Consider the following 19,022-nt stretch of genomic DNA (forward strand, 5'->3'; position numbering starts at 1 on the left):
TTACGTGTACACTGTAGTCTGTTAAGTGAGAAGTAGCATCATGTCTAAAAAAAAGTACCTACTTTAAAAATTTATTGCTAAAAAATGCTAATCATCACCTGAGCTTTCAGAGAGGCATAATCACAGATCACATGATCACAGATCACCATTTCAAATATAATTAGTGAGAAAGTTCTAAATACGGTAAGAATTACCAAAGTGTGACCCAGAGATGTGAAATGAGCAAATGCTTTTGGAAAAAGGATACCAAGAGACTTGCTCGATGCAGGGTTGCCACAAACCTTCAATTTGTAAAAATGCAGTATTTGTAAAGTGCAATAAAATGAGGTATGGCCTTTTGTTTCTGCCTTACTTCATTTATAATAATGTTTTCAAAGTTCATCCATGTTGTAATGTATATCAGTATTTTATTGCTTTTTATGGCTAATATATCACATTTGTTTATATATTCATGAGTTGATGGACATTTGAATTGTTTCCACCTTTTGGCTATTATGAATAATGCTGCCATTAACATTTGTGTATTAGTTTTTCTGTGGACAGATGTTTTCATTTCCTCTTGGGTATATGCCTTGCTGGGGAATTGCTAGATATTACCATGATTCTACGTTTAACATTTTGAGGAACTGCCAAACTGTTTCCAAAGGGGCTGTACATTCCCACCAACAGTGTAAGAGGATTCCAATTTCTCCACATCCTTCAACTTTTAAAAATTCATGTAATTTGTTAAATTTCAGCTGTGAAAATTATGCTCATTTATGTAAGAACCTTGTGATTGATTTTTCAGAAAGGCAGCGCCTGGCATTCCAAAACCCCGTGTGGCAATTAGTAACTTGCTTAATCTCAAACTAAGAAGCATAACCATCCTAAGAAGGGATCAGATTTCAATGCTATTCTTAGTCCAAAACCATCAAAGTGGGTGTGTCTTTAAGGTGTACTGCTTATATACTGCCTGGCAGTTTCTAAAGGTCTTTTATATACAGTATCTCTTTTAGTTCTTAATAGTCCCTATGGCACATAAATACTCAATTAATTGTTGACTTATCTCTAGGAAGTTAAACAACATTCCCCAAGGTCACCTGGCTAATAAGTTGTTGGCTTTGATTTCAAAGTCAAGCATCGGAGCCAAACTGTAAGCATGTAAAAGGGATGCTTTTGTATCTTTGTCTTTTCCCAAAAATTACTCGATTTGGATGTAGAGTAAAATACTGCTAAATGTACAGTTTATCCAATTTATCTAGATCTGTCTGACTTTAAAGCTGAGATTTAACCCACACTCTCCTACACATAGGTTCTTCATTTTAGTTTTACTGTCAAAAAGTAGAGATGCTTTGAGTTGTGCATTACTATTTCCTGTATTACAAGTTTGTTGATATTTTAGTTGCTTTTCAGTTATCTACAGTAAAACCTATTTTATAAGAACCTAGAAGTCAGAGAACTATTTTTTTAATGCATAACTAGAAAACATGGTGTTCAATGAATATGTGAAAGTCTATTGTTCGTGTTGTAGGAAAATTGTTATTTTGAAGTCTGACATACTAGATGCCAAATCATAATATCTGTTCTTCCCCCTACCAGATTATGGAAAGAATTATGGATCTACCCACTTTACTGAGGCATGCATTCAGGGAAATGTTTTCAGTCGGGGGCCTTTTCTGGATGTTCCGTATCAGGATAATACTCTGTTTGATGGGAGCTTTTTTCTACCTTATATCACCTCTAGATTTTGTACCTGAAGCCTTGTTTGGGATTCTAGGCTTTCTAGATGATTTCTTTGTCATCTTTTTGTTGCTTATCTACATCTCTATTATGTATCGAGAAGTGATAACACAGAGACTAAACAGATGAAAAAAATGAGTTTACTAAGATATTTCAGCTGATGTATAAAATCAAGCAAATGGACCATGGCAGTATAGAGCATTTGAATATTATCTTACAAGCTTAAAACCACTGTCTGACAAACATTTGATTATTATTTGGCAAATGCTAGCAACATATGACTGGAATTTTTACATGTTGCAGGTTCTAATATTAAGGTTAGAATTATAATATTTAAATTGTTATATTGATTGTGTTTCTATAAAGTCTCTGGAAAAAATGTGGAATTATATAAAAAGGGATGCTTTTATATCTTTTGTCTTTTCCCCAGAATTACCCAGATTATTTGGATGTATAGTAAGATATTGCTAAATGTACAGTTTATCCAATTTATCCTTCTCAGTCAGTACTTATATAATAATATATTGGTATGAAATGCATCTAAATATTTTTGTTACAATAAAATATTGTACAATATTGAGGAAAAGTCAGTGTTTCTTTTAGTACCAGCTAGGTTTTGTGTACTTGGAGCTATTCTGCCATTCCATTCTGATACCATTCTTAGTTAACAGCAGAATGTGAGAGAAGAAACTTGAACTTTATAATCTGATTTCATATTCTGGTTTATAGAACGCTTTCTAATCAATAGAAGAATTAACAAGATGTAAGACATTTAACTTCCACTGAGCACACTTGATGTTCTCAGTGATGTTGCTGAAAGTTATAGGCAATAGTATATAAAAGTTAAAGGGAAATTTTTTCAGGAACCTAGGTGATACTGCAAACACATATAGTCTGCAAAAAGTGATCTTCATGACAATGAGCAGCATCAAAGACCCTAGAAGGGTGCTAGGAACACTATTTAAATTTGGCAAGAGGAATTATTGGTGAGTTATAGCAACAGGTTGGACAGGGTGGTCCATTTTCTCTTGTCCAAAAACTTTAATACTGTCCCTCGATGGCAGCACATAGTGCAGATTCATCAGGTCTCAGGCCAAGTGAGCCAATGTCTGAGGTGGCTCAATAGAAACTTACCTTAGTTTCTGATGGCTACAGCCTAAGTATCTAACGCCCTCTTCTGCAGTTTTCTGTTTGAGAAGAATCAGAATGTCAAGTATTAAGAAATCCTCCTGCCCTCCCCTGGCACAGCTCATTAGTGAACCAGTCACAGTGGGCCACTGATCCTAGGGCTCGGTGTTAGCTCTGTCACCTGCCGTTACTGGAAATAGTACTGTCCGGTCACATATTAGTGAGCCTCACTGGTTATAGAGAAAAAAAGAATAAATCCATCACATTCTCCCAGTTCATCATATTAGTCATCAACTAATGAGATGCTGAATGAAATACCAGTAATAGTGTTTCTAACTTGGGTTTAGGACAAAGCTGTTGCTTGTCATAGAAAAAACAGTGATGTTTAAATAATATAACACATTATAATGTTAAGAGATTTCTTGTATCTTTTCATTTTAGGACAATTATGTAAAGAAGGCAGGGCAGTGCCTTCTTTCTCATAGATGAAATCTCTGTTACAGATGAGTTTTTTTGTCTTATTTTTGTCACAAATAAGTGACTGAACTGGTATTAGACTCTAAGTAGGACTACTGCATGGGCTCAGATTGATGTGATGGTTATTAGGAAGAGGGGAAGCAGGAGAGAAACTGGGGTCCTTTGGAAGTCTTTTGGAACACACTGGACTACCGCGTGGGTGCTTCTAAGAGGAAAGGTCTGCAAAGAGCTATCCAGACTTCCCGAATCCTAATTCTACATTTCCAAATCAAATGTCTAACAGGGTAGCATAGAAAAACATTTCAGCTGCAGCCACCAACTTGAAAAGCTGACAAGCTGGAGTTTGTTACAGCAACAATGTACCGGACCAGAAATGCATTTTCTACTAAGTACAAATTGGGTGTCTGGTTATAGCAATGTCATTGTTTGAAAGGATTTAATTTTCTGTGCATGTGTTCTGCCTGAAGTGTCACATTTCTGGTTAACAATTTCATTGTAATATTTGGAATTCTTTCTAAGACTTTCCGGGTAGAGGGGTATTGTACCAACTTTTGTAACATACAAAAACACTGTATGATCTGAAGTCTTAATGAATTGAGAAAGGAACATGCTGACATCTCAGAATTTTAGATCTGTTTATTATGTCATCTTTATTAGTTACTGATAATAATGTAGAGGGGATCTGAGAAAGTATTTAAAACAAGTAGAGTCAATCAGCGTTTCAAACATCACAGTAATACTTCTATGATTCAGGGTTAGATCATATAAATCAAAAAAACAATTTGGATTTTTGTAAACAACACTATTTTGTAACTTTCACAAGAACAGATGGTCCAATCCCAAGGGCAGATGGTAACCTGGGCAGCTCTCTGGGGAGCGAGACAGAGGGAAACCTTGTTCTGGCGCCCAGTGGACAGTGGGTCCAGCTACCCCAGTTCCCAGCGTCTGAAAACAACGCAGGGAGAAAGGGCTGTGCAGACGCCTCCCCCAGAGCTGTTTCAGAGGGCTGGCAGTTTGGTTCGTTCAGACTTTGTGATTTAAGAGTTTGTCAAGGAATATTCTCCTGAATAAAAACAACATACCTAAATTAAACAGTAGGTGTGATTTTCCCGTTTCTTTGATGCTGTTGGTCTTAAAATTCAGAACTGAAGTAGCTCCAATACAGTGGTTACAATGGCTTTCTTTTTTGCTAATGGACATCCAGTATCTCATCGCATTTCTAAATAATTTTGCTTAGATACTTTTAAACTTAAAAAGTAGAAATGTGGGGTTTTTTTTCAGGAAAATTATTTAACCTGGGCCATCTAGATTAATTCTGGCAATAAGTAGAACTGGAATCAGAGATGACGCCTGTACCGTGATTCCAATCCACTTTCTTCTGAGTGTATATTTGATTACTTGATTTGTATAAATGTTCTTTTCTGAGTCTGTACTCTTACGTTTGCATCAACACGCTCCCTCCTTTGAAACACTTAATGTGCTCCAGGCTCTTCTGTTTTGCTAAACTGTAACCCACAAACCTGGGACTGGGTTAGAATATGAAGTCACTAGGACTTTCAAGGTCCTTCATCTTAAGGGTCTCAGGACCAGGCCAATGGGCTTTAAGGGCTGTTGACAGCAGGTGATAACTATCACAGAGACAAGGACAGTCGTGCAGCTTTTGTTCTGGCAGAGCCAGACCTCTTCATAGCATCAGTAGTTGTTTTAGGCAGAGTTCTTGACTGCAGAGAAATCTGAGGTGTTACTAGTCACTGTCATCTTCATCCCCCTGCGTCCTCTACTTGTCCCATGTCTCAGGAGGCAGGAGAGGAGTGAGCACCCAGTTAGAAAACACTGAGCATATTTGGACACTGTCCTTATTCTGTCTCAGACTAGTGGTATTTAGCTGGTGATACAGGAGAGGGCTAAGTGGCTAAAGATGTTTTAAACTCACTGATACAACACTTTATAATTTGTTCAAAAACACAAATATTTAAAAAACTATTTAAAAATACTTGATGTCAGATGAAAATACTAACCCTTCTAATCAGTCTTAAAGTAAAAACTGTATCTACATGAAAATTAATCTTTGTTTCACAAACTTAGGATATTAGAGCTGGAAGGGACCTTAGAAATTGGTTAGTGTTTGTGTTTTCTCTGTGAAAATCAGATGAAAGCTATGGATAGCATCCCAGAAAATGCATGTATACACATGCATGTATAATTCTGATACATTTTTAGGGATTCAAAGAACTGGCCATTCATAGATTACAAATTAGGAATTCCTCTAGTCCCACAGCCTTACTCTACAGATGAAGATAAAGAGGCCCAGAGAGAATGAATGAATGAATGTTTCTTAATAAAAACTTTATAGAAAAGAATGCATAAATGGATAGAAATTAAAATCTAAACTGATAGCGGTGAGTTTAAAACATGTTTAGCCCTTAGCCCTCTCCTACATCAAAACAAGTGGCTTGTTTTTCTGCAGTTTCTCAAAAAAGGAAGTAAAGTTTATCCTTCTAGAATAATTGTGACAAAGCTTACCCTTTTAATGTCAAGGGTTAAATTTTCTTTTTGTTGTTGTTGTACCTTTTTTTCTTAAAGTATCATTGATATACAATCTTATGTTGGTTTCAAATATACAACACAGTGGCTCAACATTCACCCATATTACCAAGTCCTCACTCCCTCCAGTGCGGTCACTGTCCATCAATGTAGTAAGATGCTACAGAATTAACTGTATTCTCCGTGCTGTACTACCATCCCCGTGACCAACCTATATTGTGATTGTGAATTATTGTGCCCCTTAACCCCTGTCCCCTTTCCCCCCATCTTCCCCAGTCTCTAGTTGGGTAACCACTAGTCCCTTCTGGGTATCTATGAGTCTACTGCTATTTTGTTCCTTCTGTTTGGCTTTATTTTTTTACTCCACAAATAAGTGAAATCATTTGGTATTTGCCTTTCTAAGGGTTAAATTTTATTTTTTCCCTAAAAAATGTTCTATTAATAAGTAAATTAGCTCTTGGCCTCTCAAGACTTTGAAAAACAACAAACTTCTAACTAACCTCTAGGTTATCCTTATTTACTTTCCGTTAAATGGATACATAAAGCTAAGATATATTCATTTTTATATTATTGAAGGTGCCAAATGAAATGAGCTTATAAACATCTAATTCTCTAAAAGGGCAGTTTTGCATATCTTGTATGGCTCATGTTTTCTTAATAAGCTGTTTTATTAAAGTAGAACACCAAACATTTTATAAATCATAAGGGTCTGATGATGAATTGTCATAAAGTGAACACATTGACTATCACCTCAGTCAAAAGACACACTGCCACCATCCCATAAGCCTCTTTCACTGCCTCTCTCCCCCAGAGTAACCCATTCTGACTTTAGTTTTACCTTCTTTTTACTCTACAAAAAATAAATAATATAGCATATTTTCTTCTGTGACTTCTTCAACATTATGTGTGTAAGAGCTATGCATACTGTTGTGGGACATAACTTTATTTTGACAGCTATATAGTATTTCAGTGTATGACTACACCACAATATTTTTTTAATTCAAGTATTATTGATACACAATCTTATATTGGTTTCAAATATAACAGAGTGGTTCAACCGTTACCCATATCATTAAATCCTCACCCCCACTAGTGTGGTTACTATCTAGCAATGTAGTCTGCACCACAATTTATTCATTCAACTATTAATGGACATTTGGTTTGTTTCCATTAACTTTTAGAAAGGCAGACAACCACCTTTCAAAGTAAAAATGTCTCCTCCCCGTCACCCCTTGACAAGTAAAGAGTAGCTATTCCAGCCCTAGGAAATGCTAAGAAGAAATGGGCAAGGGAGAAAGAAGGAAAACAGACAATGGGTGTTAAGTTAGTTTAGAGGAAGTGAAAATTACTTTTCTATTAAGCAGACAACTTATTTGCAGACCACGTAGTGAAAAGTTAGTTTGGGGGATATTTTAGAGAAATCCAACATTCAATTCAATTCAGTAACACGCAATTCAGTCTATCACCAAATTTACTGTAACGATTTACTGTATTTATGGAGGTAATGAAACAGGATTATATTCAACAAAAAATAAAAATGTTAATTTCATTTCCAAGTTATCGAAATAGATAGCTAGAAGCCAGAAAACAGAAAAAATAAGGAAGCAAAGAACAGAACTTGGCTGAAGGAAATACAACTAAGCCTAACAACTCAATCGACTGGTTCCACCTAAGTTGATTAATGGTCACAAATCTAGGAGGAGCTCCCAGCACTGGCTGGTGACCTTCACATGCTTCAGTAGCTTGCCTTCACAAATTCTGAGAACTGTTTTATACTTCTGACATTTCCCAGTCCTATAACCGCACAGCCAATAATCCAGCTTCCTAAATCACTCCTGCCCCATGGAGTCTTCTATTTTGTCGGGCAACATGGCTCCCTTCTTTTTTCTAAAAAGGCCACCTGCATCTCAGTAAAAGACACCCGATGACCCATCTAAAAGCTCAAGTCAGAAGAAGTTCAACCTCAAGCCATGCCTGAGATCCTGGGTGCTCTTTTCCTCATTCTCATCTCCATCTATCAGCAAGCCCTGCAAGTGTCTACCTCCTATATGTATCTCCAGTCCTACCCATTCTATTTCTGCTGCCACCACCTTACTCCAAGATAGCAACATCTTTGCTTGCCTGCAACAAACAGCCTCTTAACCGTTTTGCTCACTGCACGGTTGCCCCTGTGATAAACCCTTCACGTAACAGCCAGAACACCCTTTTAAAAATGTCTATTAGATCGTGTCTTTCCTCTGCCTAAAATGGTTCAGTGGTGTCCTGCTGCACTTAAAATCCAAACCAACAACCTAACCTGCTTCTTCATCCTCCTTCATGCCCTTCTGCCCCTGCTCTTTGGGCTCTACCACCACAGCCTCCACACCTTCCTAGGATAGATCAAACTCTCCCGCTTCAGGGCCTTAGCACACACTCCCTCTTCCGGGAATGCTCTCCCCAGTCCCCCACCTTCATTCTTCACATACTAGGTTTTTTCTTTCTATTCTTTGGTTCTCAGCTTAAAAATCCCGTCCTCAGCCCACTAACTACCCACCTAAAGTAGGCAGCGACCCTCGCTCCCACACTTATGTACCCTTCCAGCATTCTAATGTATTCAGGCATCTTAGCAGTGTTACTTTATTTACATTTCTACTGTCACTCTGCCCCACACTAAAACATAAGCTCTCTAAAGAGAGGGGACTATGTTAGTCTTGCTCCCCAACATATTCCCAGTCTTATAACACCTGCCACCATAACAGGTGCTCAATAAATAAAGGTTAATAAGGAAATTTTAAAAAAGGGAGAGGAGACAAGGACAGATCACTTACTCCTTCACTGTTACCACCCAGGTGGAAGCCCCCGTCATCTCTCACCTATATTTCCAGAGATGCCTTCCTAGCATCCCCTGCCTCTAAGTTGCCCGTGTTATCCATGCTTAACACAGCAGAGCAATCATTTTAAAAGATGGTGTCACTCTGCTTAAAGGTCTGCTCTCCATTTCACTCAGTTAACATCCTCACACTCGCCTACAAGGCCCCACATTTCCTCCTCCTTATCGCATATTTGTTGTTCCCCATTGCTCATTCTGCCCAGTCACACTGGCCCCTTTGCTTTTCTGTGTGCAGGTCAGAACCCTGAGCCCCAGGAGTTTTGCCTTAGCTAGTCCCTCTGCCTGCAAGGTTCTACCCCAGGAAGTCTCACAGCTGACTCTCCAACTCAAAGCTTTGCTCAAGTCACTTTCTCTATTAGGCCCATCCTGTCCATCTTATTTAACACTGCATCCCCTCACCCCACATAGCACCCTTCACCTTGTAACATGCTACCCTATATGTTTTCTGCCTGCTTCTCCAACCCCCACAAGAATATGGGCAGAAACCTTTATCTTGTTCAGGAATGTATCCCAAGGCCCTAGAACTGTGCATAGCATGGCAAGTGTTCAGTAAATATATGTTGAATCAATTGACGAGTAAAGTATTTTAGTAAACTCTAAGTTAAAATATACTTTCTCAGTTTACAAGCAGTTAGCATTCTCATATTTATTGCCCAGCACACCATAAAGGAAATTACCCACTGTCTACCCTTGGAAACACTAACAAATTATTATTATGGAATATTGGTGAGGCGAACGTGATAAACATTACACTGTGGAAACTATTGTGGTATACTGGTAAAGGGCTGTGGCTCTGAAACTTTTGGACGTACAATTTCTGGGCCCAGTGGATTTAACCAACATTTTCTGAGTATTTAATTTGGGCCAGACACTGCAAGTTGCTGGGGTTACAAGGCTAAGTAGTCCTTGTCCTCAACAGGATCTCAGTTCTGATGAAGACGACAGAAAACTATACTGACATTACAGTATGGTTCATAATTGTACATAGGGCTAAGAGCAAGTGTTCACTGGAACAAGAGAGGTGCTTAAATTGGAGAGGTGAGGAAGAGAGGGTAAGGAAAGCTTGTTGAAGACAACACTTAGGCCTCATCTTAAGGGTACACAGATGAGAGAAGGGCATTTCAGGCCAAGGGAAACAACCTATCTAAGGAGGCCAGGGGCGTGCCTGCCCTCTGTGCAAAACAATGCTGGGAGAGTTCAGGACAACTGCAGGGAGCTGACGGGGGAAAAAGCAGAGGTACTTGGTCCGAAAGAGCTTTATGGCTCCCCTGAGAAATTTGGATTTTATCAGCAGAGGAGGTAGCTTCTGAAGGACGAGATCAGAGCAGTGACATCAGGTTCTGTGGAGGACAGACTGGAGACTGGGATACCTAGGGGCTGCAGCGAGGATAAGCCCATGAGGGCCTGACCAGTGACAGCAGAGATGTTAAGGGATGGACTTATTAAGATATATTTATCCTACAAAATTAACCTGGTCATCAAAGGGATGTGAAGGGTGTGAAAGAGGTGAGAAGACTCCAAGGTTTCTGGGTTAAGCAACTAAAATATACTTCACAGATGACAATACCAAAGGCATTAACAGATTTACGTTAAGAAATGTTAAGGTTTTGGGAATTACGGCATTTGATTAAACAAAGCGGCAGAGTGCTCGGAGGGAGGGGCGGGCAGAAGCTGGAACCCTGGAGAAACAACCAGCATTCAAAGGCGGCGGGGAGAGGGTGTAAGAGACGTGAAATCCTCAACAGCCCTCTATCCAGGCTTCCAGGCAGGCTGTGATCTACACAGGAGAGGGGCGCGCAGCAAGGAGTTAGGCACCGGAGTGAGAATCGCTGCCTGCAGGCCCAGCGGGGGACACTGGGCGGGGCTGGGGCGGAGCTTCTCACCCCCTCCGCTGCGGCACCCGGGCTCTCACCAGCCATGGGATACCTGTGGAGACAGGTAATGGGATGGAGACCAGCGGTCCAGAAGTGGGTCCACAAAGTTTTACAAACCGTACACCGTATGTGGCGCCTTTTTAAATGGGCGCAATTACCCAATGACTTAAGCTCTACGCCTGTCCTCTTTTAAGCCACCAAACCCCACCTAAACGGCCCCAGATAAATTAATCCTTAGAAACACCTCGAACAGCGAACTCGGACACTGGGCGTACGTTCCACTACCCGCCCCTCGCCTCCTACGCAAGAACTTCTTCTCACCCTTCCAGAAGCCAGGAGGCCCCGCCCTCCACCGCAACGCAACGCCCGCCGCGCCACACGCCAAGCGTCAACCAATGGCTTGCTTCCCAAGGAAAGTTACCTCTGACCTCGGTGCTAATCAGAGACAGGGGAACGAATTCCTCGCGAGAGGTTGAAGTTGAAGCTGCCTCCGCCATCTTGGAGATGGGAGACGGGCGATGGCTGTGGTCCTTCTGCTAATGCAAACGACAAAACGGGCACATTAGTCACCCCGAGTGAGGCTATCAACGCTGTAACTGTTGGCCAAAGCTACAGAGGAAGCGAGGGTGTTACAGCCGAGCACGGCGACACAGGAGTGCCTGCCTGCTGTGGCGGCAGAAGCAAACTGAGGACCGGAAGGATGGTGCAGTCCTGCTCCGCCTACGGCTGCAAGAACCGATACGATAAGGATAAACCCGTTTCTTTCCACAAGTAAGGACCCCGCGCTTCTCGCGGGGCCGACAGCGTTGGATCTGGGGGCGCGCGGCCGGTTGGGCTCGGGGGCGGAGCCAGGCGCGTGTCCGCGCGAGACCTACTGAGAGGGGCGGAGTCGGGGAGGGGCCTGGGCGGGCTCGGCCGGGCGCTCCTCGGGGTCGCTTGGACCCGGGCGCTGTAGGCGTGCCCGCCTGGCTCGGGGCCTGCGTCCAGTCCTACCGCCCCTGTCTGGTGCTGCGCGTTCTTGGTGCGCGTCGCCGCTGCGACCGTTTCTCGCGCGCTCGAGGATCGGCCCCCCGGGCGCGAGGTTCGCCCGCTGCCGCCTGTTGGCGGGTTCGGGGTCCCGGGGCAGTTCTCGAAGGTGGCGCGGGTTACGGGGCCTCTAGACTGAGGGGCAGCTGGATTTCACCACTAGGCTCATGGAGAAGCCAGGTGGCGATAACTCCTGCAAGTACATCTGAAATAGAAACAAAGACCGTTAAAAAGATCAGCTCACCCTTTTTGGCCCTTGCTGGGGATGGGAGTCCACCATCAGAGTAATTAAGGACTGATTTTTGGCTAGGGTTTGAGGGAGATTTTTTACCCAATTTTTAGGAACTGACCTTTAAGGACCTCAAGTTTTAGAGAAAGCTTCTGGTGCTGCCAAGATGAATAACTGTGTTTTCAGCACACAGTAATGATAAGAACCAAAATCAAGTAAGTAGGAGCTATTTGGGGCGCCTAGAGGAAGCTCTTGGGGAAGAACCTGCCCCGCAGCTTTCAGGGCTGCTTTTTCCCGAAGGTGCCGTCGTTAGAAATCCTAGAGGGGAAAATGTTCTCTTAAAAATAGGAAACGAAAACCGCAAAATGGAAATGACTCAGTGATACTGAAGTGTCTGCAAAATGTGGCATAACATTTTCATTCAGTCGAATAATTTACAAATTTTACATTTTTTTCATGGAGTCATTTACATCTAATTTACGTATTACATTTAATTGCAAATTACAAATGTTTAAATGCAACATACATTTTTTTTGGAAGGATTCCTGACTGATGATAGCTTAAGAAATTAAAACTAGTGATAAGTTATACGAATTATTCATAGCTAAGTAATTACAAAAGCAAAATTTTAAATACTTCCATTTTTTTGATGGGAGCTGTTTATGTTTAGTAGGGGATGTGAATGCTCTTTTTTGGAGTCCACCGAGTCTTTTATTTTGTCTCAAAGGTCAGCCAGTCTGAGAATAGATGCATGTTTAGGTGGTAATCTTGCCTCTTGATTTACTGGAGTTTCTGGAAGTTGATGAATTGATCTCTAGTACTTTCCCAGTGTAGGAATAGGTCAGGAGGTATGTCACAGTCACCTGATGCATTCAGCTTCCCACCTCCTCATTTCTAATAGGACAGGAATCTAAAAAACATGCAAAACCCTTCATTGCACCAAAAACTAGTCAGAAATGACATTCACACATCAGAAATTGTTTCTGCTGGCTATTAAACAACTGATTGAATCCAAAGGAGGGCTAGCCTGCATCTCTATGGAGAAGAGTTTTTTGGGGAGTTGATGGGAAAGATCTTGACAGAACCTCACAGGCAGCCTGGGCTGTTGTAGTCCTTGCTTAGGAGGCCTGAGGTGCTGAATGTTACCAGTGATGGCCACCGTGGTTTGTACTTCTAGAGGCCATTTCCGGTAGGCATCTTCTAGGAATGCTTCGTTCCCCAGTTTCTCCACGGTGGCACAGGGGGAACAGCTACTCTGGGCTAAGAAAAGTACTGTCCCAAAGATGGGTGAGATTTTCATGGTAATAGGCTCTAGCATATGTAACCTGTAGAGAAAATATGGAACATAGATTCGAAACATCCCTTGGCTTCTTTCCAGTTCCCCAGCTTACTAAACCTTGCCCCAGAAAAGTAAAATCACAGTAAAAAACCTCTTTCTGTGTCTCTATATCTGGGCCTTGTGGACATATTCCAGTTGATTAAGTGGTAAATCAAATTTTCATTTTCATTTTCTTTTTGTGATTTGTCTATAATTCATACTTGTCATTCAAAGAGAACCACAGCTGCTTTTCTCCATATGTAGATATGTAGACATGCAATTTTGTTTCACAGTATACAGAAAATTGCAGGTAAAAATTAATACAAATTCACCTTACAGTATGTATTTTACTTAAAACTTTTAGTGTCTTCAATATAAGAAGTTAAACTTTAATAAATTGGATAAATAGATTCACCATTGCATATTTAGATAAGTGTGAAATACTTGTGTGTGTTAGTGGAAGTTACTTACTGCAATGGAGGGGAAAAGCAGTATTACTGCATATGAACTTCAACCCCAGCCTCCCATCATCTACTCCCTGTTGCATGCATCTGTCCACAAGGCTAACTGTTAATCTCATATTCTTACATTATATAAATTATTAATCAGCCTGTCTTGTTTAGATTATAAACATATCTGATACTCTTAAATCTACTCTATAATCAGTGAGATTGCTGAAGAAACACTGCTTTTAAAAAAAAATCCAAAAACCAAAAATGCCATGTGGAGAAGGGTGACTTAGTCCCACTTTAGTGGGTTGTCACTTTATTTATAAGATCTTTAAAACAAATACATTTTTGATGAACTAAAGGAATAAAGGCACAACCAAAACTGTCAAGAAAAAGATAGCAGACTTAGTGTTTTGATCAAGTATTCCTTGACATTTTAACACCAGTATGAGATAGTTCTTTCCTGAACAGGAGAATCTGGATATGCCCCAACCCCCTTTTTTTTTTCTTTTAAATATGTTCAGAGAACTGAATTATGTCTTCTTCTTAGGTTTCCTCTTACTCGACCCAGTCTTTGTGAAAAATGGGAGGCGGCCATCAGAAGAAAAAACTTTAAACCCACTAAGTATAGCAGCATTTGTTCGGAACACTTCACCCCGGACTGCTTTAAGAGGGAATGCAACAACAAGCTACTGAAGGAGAACGCCGTCCCCACCATATTTCTTTGTACTGAACCACATGACAAGGTAATACGTGTTTCGAATGTTGGGTGGTTTTCTGCTTATAAAATTAATGTGTTCACTGTGGAAAATCTGGAAAACTCAAAATAGTGTTGAGAAAATAAATGTTATGTGGAACCCATCATTTGTAAACAACCGGTGTTTACAACAATGTACTTCTAAAAAATACAAGGTGCAGTTTATTAAAATTAAATACCTGCACACCGGGAAACTCAGTCTAGCTTTGTAACTTAATTCTCAGGTCACTCTCTACCCTTAACTGGATATTGATAACATTTCGATTTGGTTTATCAGTGACAATTCACTTTGAAAGTATGTTTGCCTTCAGTTTTAAGTGTTTAGTGTTTAATTAAGTCTTATTAATTGTTCTCTTTCTTGCATCTTATTCCACTTGAGATAGAAAAGTACAATGAAAACTAAACAGTTTTCTCATTTTGGGTTTACAGAAAAGTCTAATATTCATAAATTCCCCAGATGAACTCTTTCAAACTGTTATTTTTAGTTACTAAATTTAAACATACTCTGCATTTTCATTTTAGAAGGAAGATCTCCTTGAGCCACAAAAACAGCTTCCCGTGCCTCCTTTAACGCCTCCCATTCCCCAGGTTGATGCCACTATTGGATTGCTAATGCCTCCCCTGCAGACCCCAGATAATCTCTCCATTTTCTGTGACCACAACTACACTGTGGAGGATACAATGCACCAGAGGAAAAGGATCCATCAACTAGAGCAGCAAGTCGAAAAACTCAGAAAGAAGCTCAAGACTGCACAGCAGCGATGCAGAAGACAAGAACGACAGCTTGAAAAGTTAAAGGAAGTTGTGCACTTCCAGAAGGAGAAAGACGTATCAGACGTATCTGAGAGAGGTTATGTGATTCTACCAAATGACTACTTTGAAATAGTTGAAGTACCAGCATAAAAAAATGAGATTTGTATTGGTTTTTATGGGGTAATACCACATACCCTTCTCTAGCCTATAAAGGAGTTTCATTTGGAAAAATAGCACTTGATTACTTGTATAAAAACAACTCAGAATATTTTTTTTTAAATAGATATATACTGTAAAACTGTAAAATGTTTGTTTGTAATTCAGGGTTTTTACATTTTAACAAAATATTTTAAAAACTGTAAACTAACCTCAGAGCTCCAATGTAAGGAAGTTGTTTTCAAGATTAGGGACTTTTTTTTTAATTTGAGTATTTATAGATAATGTAAAAATTAAAAGTAAAGAGAAAGAAAAGTATAGTAAGGATGATTTAAGTTTAAAGTTTAAAATTAATGCAGTTTATTGAGAGAATTTAGTTATATTTTAAATCATAAGTATGGGTCAGATCATGCAACACCTCAGAAAATACATATTCTTACATGTTCTTATTAGTGAAGGCAAGATCATTTCTTAAAAAAAAGATTGGTTGTCTTCAGAGCAGAAAGTGAAGAGCCATTCCATCTAATTTAATATAAACAATGGATTTTTTGAAAAGTAGGCCCATCTTTTTCCCCCCCACTGTCTAGCATTATCAAATTAGAAGTGTATCTCCCATGAAAGAAACATTCTTTGGTAAACACAGTAGGCATTATTATCAATGAAGTAATAACAATTGGGCCTGATCCATGAAACACTTTCTTCTCTCATTACCCCTGAATGAAGGGACACCCAATTCCCTATCCGCATCCATATATTTAACAGATGTGTTGTGTTGGTAGTTTGATGTGTACCATAATACAGTAATCTTGCACTTGGCTAATTGATTTTGGTCAAGGCTTCACATAAAAAAACATTTTCTTTAACACAAGTTAGAAATTATATCCCATTTACTTAAATGAGTGATCTGTATCAGAAGCAACCTAATATGTACTGTTTATTTTCCTGAATGTTGAGATTTAAACACTGAGGTTTCTGTTCAGAGAGTTGTGTTCTGACTTTCTGTTCAGAGTTGTGAGATGTTTTACATATATTTGAAATGAAAAATACGTTCTGAGTAAATATACTGCCATAGGAATTACCTACTTAGATCTAGAATAACTGTTTGAACTGTAATTATTTTATATTTCGAAGTACACGGAGATAGTTGAAGAGCAAGACCTTTTGAGGTAGCATTAAAGATATGAAACAATGATGTTCAAAAGTGTCTTTTGTAGACCTGGTTTTCAGTGTAATTCACTGCCATGTTGCCAGTGGGTGGTGCTTTGATTCGTGGAGATTTGATTTTTTATGAGCCAGTATGTCAAAAAGAGAAAGTTATGGTTTAGAAGATGACTTGAAGTTACGTAGTCTGATAACATTCAGAACTAATGCTCATGAATTAGAGGACTTTTTCTAGCCATGCATGGATCTCATCACTGGCTTTGGAATGCACAGTCTCTGAGTACTTTGTCTTCACATTTCATTTCTCTAGAGTTCCTGGAGGATAGGTGGGTAAATATTTTGTAAAGTTTCTGTCTTTGATCAAAATTCTCAACTATGTAAAAGAAAATCTGTGTGTGTGTTTATGTGTGTGTGGAAGCAAGAATCCAACCTTAGTAGCATCTTAGCATTATCATTTCACCTGAAACTACTTTCTTTTCCTAACATAAATCCCTATTTGGGGAGAACTGACCAAGCAGTATATATACCAACTATTTGCATTTAATGATAAATTTAAATAATTTATCATAGTTTAACATAGGAAGTTTAAAGTACAGGTGCTTATTTCTGAATTTAAGATGTAGTATTTGTTAAATGTTTTTAAAATTCATTTTGTCTTTTGTTTATGACATTGCCAAGAAAAGGAGAACATTTAGACTAAATCAGGTCCTGTTCAAGCATGGTGAACCTTAGTCTAAAACAGAAACAGGGTCTTAATTTGGAACAAATGGGGAGAAGACCTGAACTGTAGCATATTCCAAAAGATGACATTTATTTTGAACACATATAGTAATGTACTAAAATTTTGATGTGTGTGTGTGACATAATCTGGCAACGATGGTGAGAAAAAATAACTCTCTTAATAGAACTGCTAGGAAAACTGTAGAATCATAGAATTTTAGAATCAGAAGGAACTTTGAAATCGTTGAACACTAATAAGCTTAACCGCCAAACTGCAGAAATCCTTGTAGAATATCCCTGGGTGGTCATCTGTTCTGTTTGCTATTTATATCTAAGTAATTATTCAGCTTAGATTCTTTAAAATGGGTTTCTGGATTAGAATAGAATTAGTTGCCACTTTTTATACTTGTTTATAACGCAGATCTAAACTTCACTTTGAACTGCATACTTTGAACTATCAAATTCCAAATTAAAGTTTAAAATTTTTGTAACTTACATGTTTACTAATTGTATTCCTGTTATGTGTACTAAAAATAATTCTGTCATTGCAGTAAAGAAATGGTGGCGTTTCAAATTATTAGGAAAAAGTTGGAATGGATTTGCCTGCTTGGCTATTACTCTTCCTGGTATTGGAGACCATGTGAGTTGCATGGCCAGTGAGTAAAGGGCATTGCTCTGGGCTGATGGTAATTAGTTTCTGGGCCAATTTATGGTTTTATATAGTTGAATATTAAAATACAATCCTTAATGTATTGTGAAAGAAATATCAAAGAGCAATCATCAAATATCAAACATCAAAAGAAAAAGAGTGATTTACAAGCATGCAAAAAAGCAATTATAATTACTGTACTTAAAATAACAAAAAAGTTTGCTTGAAGTAATTCTCTTTCAGTTCCATGTCTTAATGTCTTTTTTTTTTTTACCTTAGATGTGGTTTTACCCTATTTTTTTCCTGAATAACGTACTTTTTAAATTCTAAAAGTCTACTGAGAATTTTATTCTCTTCTAAATTCATGGTACTTGGGGTTTTGAGATTACCAAAATTCCATTATTTTAAATATCCTAAGGGATATGAATAAACTATTGCTTTAAATTATTATTTTGCTAAGATAAACTACAATATTAATAATAAATAGACAAATGACTTCTGGATTGGCTACACAGGAGCTCTGAGCTGCTCTTCACCCTAACTGCCATAACTGGATAAAGAAAATGCTCAAAACTGCTCTATGTATTTGCATGTTGTCCTACATGCATGAAGGACATGCATGAAGAAACATTCAGGAAACTTACAGCGTGAAGAAACATTCAGGAAACTCTAAAACTCTGTAAGAACATTAGGAGTCTGAGGCATTCATACCACAACCTGTTCTCTCACTGACCACCATTCTCCCTCTGTCCTCCACAGTTCAGTGCCAGAAGCTCCACTCTGAGTGGGTATGGCCAAGAAGACAATGCTCCTTCTCTTCCCAATTCCCAATCAAGAATATATCGGAGAGGCAGGCTGTATTTCTCATGCCCTCCAACTTTGTGTCCCAAAGTCTAAACTCTAGACAAGGGCAGCCAAGAGGTCAGAATTCCCTTCCTCCACCATTTCCACTCAGGGTGGAAGCTCACTTCAGGTACTCAGGCCAAGAATACTGGAACCCTGACTACTCTCTCCCTAACTTGCTCATAAAGTTTCCATGCCAGGAGAGGCAAGCCAAGAAGACCAGAGTCTATCATACCAACCGAGCTCTTTTCATAACACAGACATCAACCCTAGAGTAGCAGGCCATGGTCCTCAGCCCCAGAGCAGGGACCAGTTGTTTTCCCAGGGGGAGTAAGGTCATAAGAACAGAA

The 19,022-nt window shown here is 39.3% G+C and overlaps 2 protein-coding genes and 1 long non-coding RNA gene across 8 annotated transcripts in view; 2 read left to right on the forward strand and 1 right to left on the reverse strand.

Annotated features, from left to right (window-relative positions):
- RNF170 (ring finger protein 170) overlaps window positions 1-2,305 on the forward strand; it is a 35,374-nt gene extending 33,069 nt beyond the window's left edge. For all 6 annotated transcript variants that reach the window (XM_036880753.2, XM_036880755.2, XM_036880758.2 and 3 more), the window contains one exon: window positions 1,579-2,305. In XM_036880753.2, coding sequence (XP_036736648.1) covers window positions 1,579-1,848 — 270 coding nt within the window. In that variant the 3' untranslated portion in view covers window positions 1,849-2,305. The remainder of the gene's footprint in view (window positions 1-1,578) is intronic.
- A 7,998-nt stretch (window positions 2,306-10,303) lies between these two features.
- LOC130684448 (uncharacterized) lies at window positions 10,304-11,146 on the reverse strand. The gene is made up of 2 exons (XR_008998726.1): window positions 11,033-11,146; window positions 10,304-10,663 (listed from the first exon to the last, which is right to left on the reverse strand). It is a non-coding gene; the product is annotated as an uncharacterized LOC130684448 (long non-coding RNA).
- Window positions 11,147-11,239: 93 nt separating this feature from the next.
- THAP1 (THAP domain containing 1) lies at window positions 11,240-17,671 on the forward strand. Its single transcript, XM_036880760.2, has 3 exons — window positions 11,240-11,382; window positions 14,184-14,379; window positions 14,913-17,671. The coding sequence occupies exons 1-3, from the start codon at window positions 11,312-11,314 to the stop codon at window positions 15,291-15,293; spliced, it is 648 nt and encodes a 215-aa protein (XP_036736655.1). The 5' UTR covers window positions 11,240-11,311; the 3' UTR covers window positions 15,294-17,671.
- Window positions 17,672-19,022: the final 1,351 nt, after the last annotated feature.

Source organism: Manis pentadactyla, chromosome 7, assembly GCF_030020395.1.
Source record: "Manis pentadactyla isolate mManPen7 chromosome 7, mManPen7.hap1, whole genome shotgun sequence".
NCBI lineage: Eukaryota > Metazoa > Chordata > Mammalia > Pholidota > Manidae > Manis > Manis pentadactyla.